The 2,628-nt window shown below is 60.6% G+C and overlaps 1 protein-coding gene across 2 annotated transcripts in view; it reads right to left on the reverse strand.

Moving 5' to 3' along the window:
* EPHA7 (EPH receptor A7) overlaps positions 1 to 1,621 on the reverse strand; it is a 213,582-nt gene extending 211,961 nt beyond the window's left edge. For both annotated transcript variants that reach the window (XM_019537769.1, XM_019537768.1), the window contains exon 1: positions 1,294 to 1,621. In XM_019537769.1, coding sequence (XP_019393314.1) covers positions 1,294 to 1,414 — 121 coding nt within the window. In that variant the 5' untranslated portion in view covers positions 1,415 to 1,621. The remainder of the gene's footprint in view (positions 1 to 1,293) is intronic.
* Between the last annotated feature and the right edge of the window lie 1,007 nt (positions 1,622 to 2,628).

A 2,628-nucleotide genomic window follows, 5' to 3' on the forward strand; every position in this document is an offset into this window, starting at 1 on the left:
TCTCTGAAGGCTCTTTTTTGAAACCTCAGCCTATAAATGGTGCAAATCAAAAAAAAGAGGAAGAAACACTGACGTATCTAGTTGGGGGCACCCCAAAATAATAACATAGAAATAAAAATCACCCTCTCCCTTCCTCCCCACCCCCTCCCCGACATTATTCTCCCGCTGTCAGATGCGAAGAGGATTTTATCCCTGGGGATAATCCCCACATTGACTTAGGGAACTGATTTTTCTTTGCGGGGGTGGGGTGGAGGGGGAAGGGGGGTCGCGTCAATGACTCGCTGATGGAAAACTGCCCGAGCTGTGTCCATAAAGACAGCACAGGCCAGGCATCTGCTTGCTGGATGCGTGTGAGAGAGAGAGAGAAATTCACGTTGGCTGGATGTGATTTCCGATGCCCTGTCTGCGATACGCAGATGGTGCAAAAATATCCGCCACGCGCATCTCCCCATTCAGAGGTGCCTCGGGAGAGATGGCCGGGCAGCGCCGGGGAAGAGCGCGGGCTCCCCCCGCGTATACAAATACCCGCGGCTCCGCACATGTGTGCACGCACGCACACACACACAGGAGCACGCTGCGCGCACACGCACACACACACTCTCACACGCGCGCATACTTTGCGCGTACACAAAGACGCACACCCATGCGCACAAACACACGCGGGGACACGCGCGCGTATACAGATAGGCACACACGCATATACATACACGCGCACATATATAGATACACTACACACACATGCATATACACACGCATACGCACAGACACACACACACACACACACATATGCACAGCGTATGCATGCAGGACAAGGGCCCGATGGCCATGACACACAGATGCCCCCTCTGCCCCGCAGCCCACATCCTCACGCCCCGCCTTCAGCCCACAGGGCTTTGGAGAGCCCTAGGCCCGGGCCGGGAGGGAGGCAGCGGGGAAGTGGACTTCATCAGCCGCCCCCACCAAGCCATGGTTGCAAAAAAAAGAGAGTCCCTAACCCCATGGGGGAGCGTCCTGAGTCCCGCAACTCCGCTGCCGCCTGGCATGTGGTACCCGGCTCGCGTGCTCCCTGCACCAAGTCCAGCGGGTGCCCCCGGGAGGGGGGGAGCAGCCCCTCTGCCCCCACCCCCGGCTTTGCATCACGTGCGCTGATGCCCCGCAGCCTCCCGCTCCCCTCGATGAGGCGCCGCTGCCCCTACCCCGCGCGCACACACGCACACGCCCGCGCTCCCCGCGGGCGCCCGCTGGCGAGCAGCCCCCGACGCCGCGCAAAGTTTGTGCCCGGCCGCCCCTCACCTTCCTTCGCCGCCTGCGCCTCCCCCGTGCGAGCCCAGCGGAGCAGCCAGACGGAGCAGACGATAATCCACGGAGGGAGCCGGGGCCGGACAACCATGGTGCGGGAGCCGGCTGCTTTCATGGGGCTGGAGACCGCGCGATCGCCGCCGCCGCTCGCCGGGCACCGCCACCCGCTGGAGGGTTTGCTCCGCTCGCTGCCGGCTCCTGTGTCTGCATGGAGCTGCGCTCCGCTCCTCGCTCGCCCGCCGCCCCTCGCCTCCCGATTCGCTCTCGCACCGGGCTTGCAGCCTGCGAGGCTCCGACTGCAGCCCGGCCGCTCGCGCCACACTCCAATAATATCAATTGGGGAGAGGGAGGGGGGAAGGGGCGGGCCCGGAACGGGGAGGGCGGCCCGTCCCTCAAAGTGACTGGCAGGCGCAGCCGGCCTAAGAGGAGCGGCCTCCCGCCGCCGGGGGCCGAGCTGCGGGTGGGAATGAATCGCTCCGGCTGCGGAGGCGGGGCCGGCGGCGGCGCCCAATGGGCCGGGGCCGGGGCCGGGGCCGTGCGCTGGTTGCTGCGGGTGCGGGATTCCCCTCAGGTTGTTTGTAGGATGCTTAGGCTAAGCGCCCTCTTCCCCTCGCAGCCTCCCTGGCGGGGGTGAGGTGCAGAGCGCTGCAGCCCCCGGGTGCAAATAGACGAGCATGCTGCCCGCGGCTTGGAGCGAGTCGGTGCCGCTCCGCCCCTCCCTCGACATTAACTTTGCTCATTCCTCCGTCCCCCGGATTTCTTTTCTGTGTGCGTGTCCCCGCCTCCCCTCCCCTCAGAGAAGTTCCCCGGGAGGCTGGCGGGTGGATAAAGCCTTCCGAAAAGTTCCTGACAACAAAGAAGCCCGCACCCCAACCCTCGGATTTTCAAACAAACTCTAGCGATGGCAGCAGCATCAGTGCTGACAACCAGCTTCCAAAAGAATGAACAGGAGAAAAAAAAAGTATCCAGTCCAACCCCCTGGCATTATACCTTCATTGTTTCCCCGGTGCCTTACAGTAATATTTCAAAATGTTTCCGTGCCTCTGTCCATTACAAAGAGCAAGAACATGTTTTGTCCCCCCCTACCCCCCAAAAAAATTCAAACTTTCTTTCTTCGCTGTCTTTTATTTACTAAAACAACTGTCTGTTTAAAAAAATAAATACAAATCACCATGGGCAGGAGCCACACAAAAATGAGCTGTATCTTCAGTTTTCTGGCCCTTGTCCCTAAAAACTATAAAGGACTAGCTAAAGAGAACATAAACCGGGTGGCTCTTAGACATTCCCCGCCCCCCCAAGGGTGTAATCTGAAACCAGGGGCATCCAACG

The sequence above is a fragment of the Crocodylus porosus genome, unplaced genomic scaffold (assembly GCF_001723895.1).
Source record: "Crocodylus porosus isolate Cpor-Errol unplaced genomic scaffold, CroPor_comp1, whole genome shotgun sequence".
Lineage (NCBI taxonomy): Eukaryota > Metazoa > Chordata > Crocodylia > Crocodylidae > Crocodylus > Crocodylus porosus.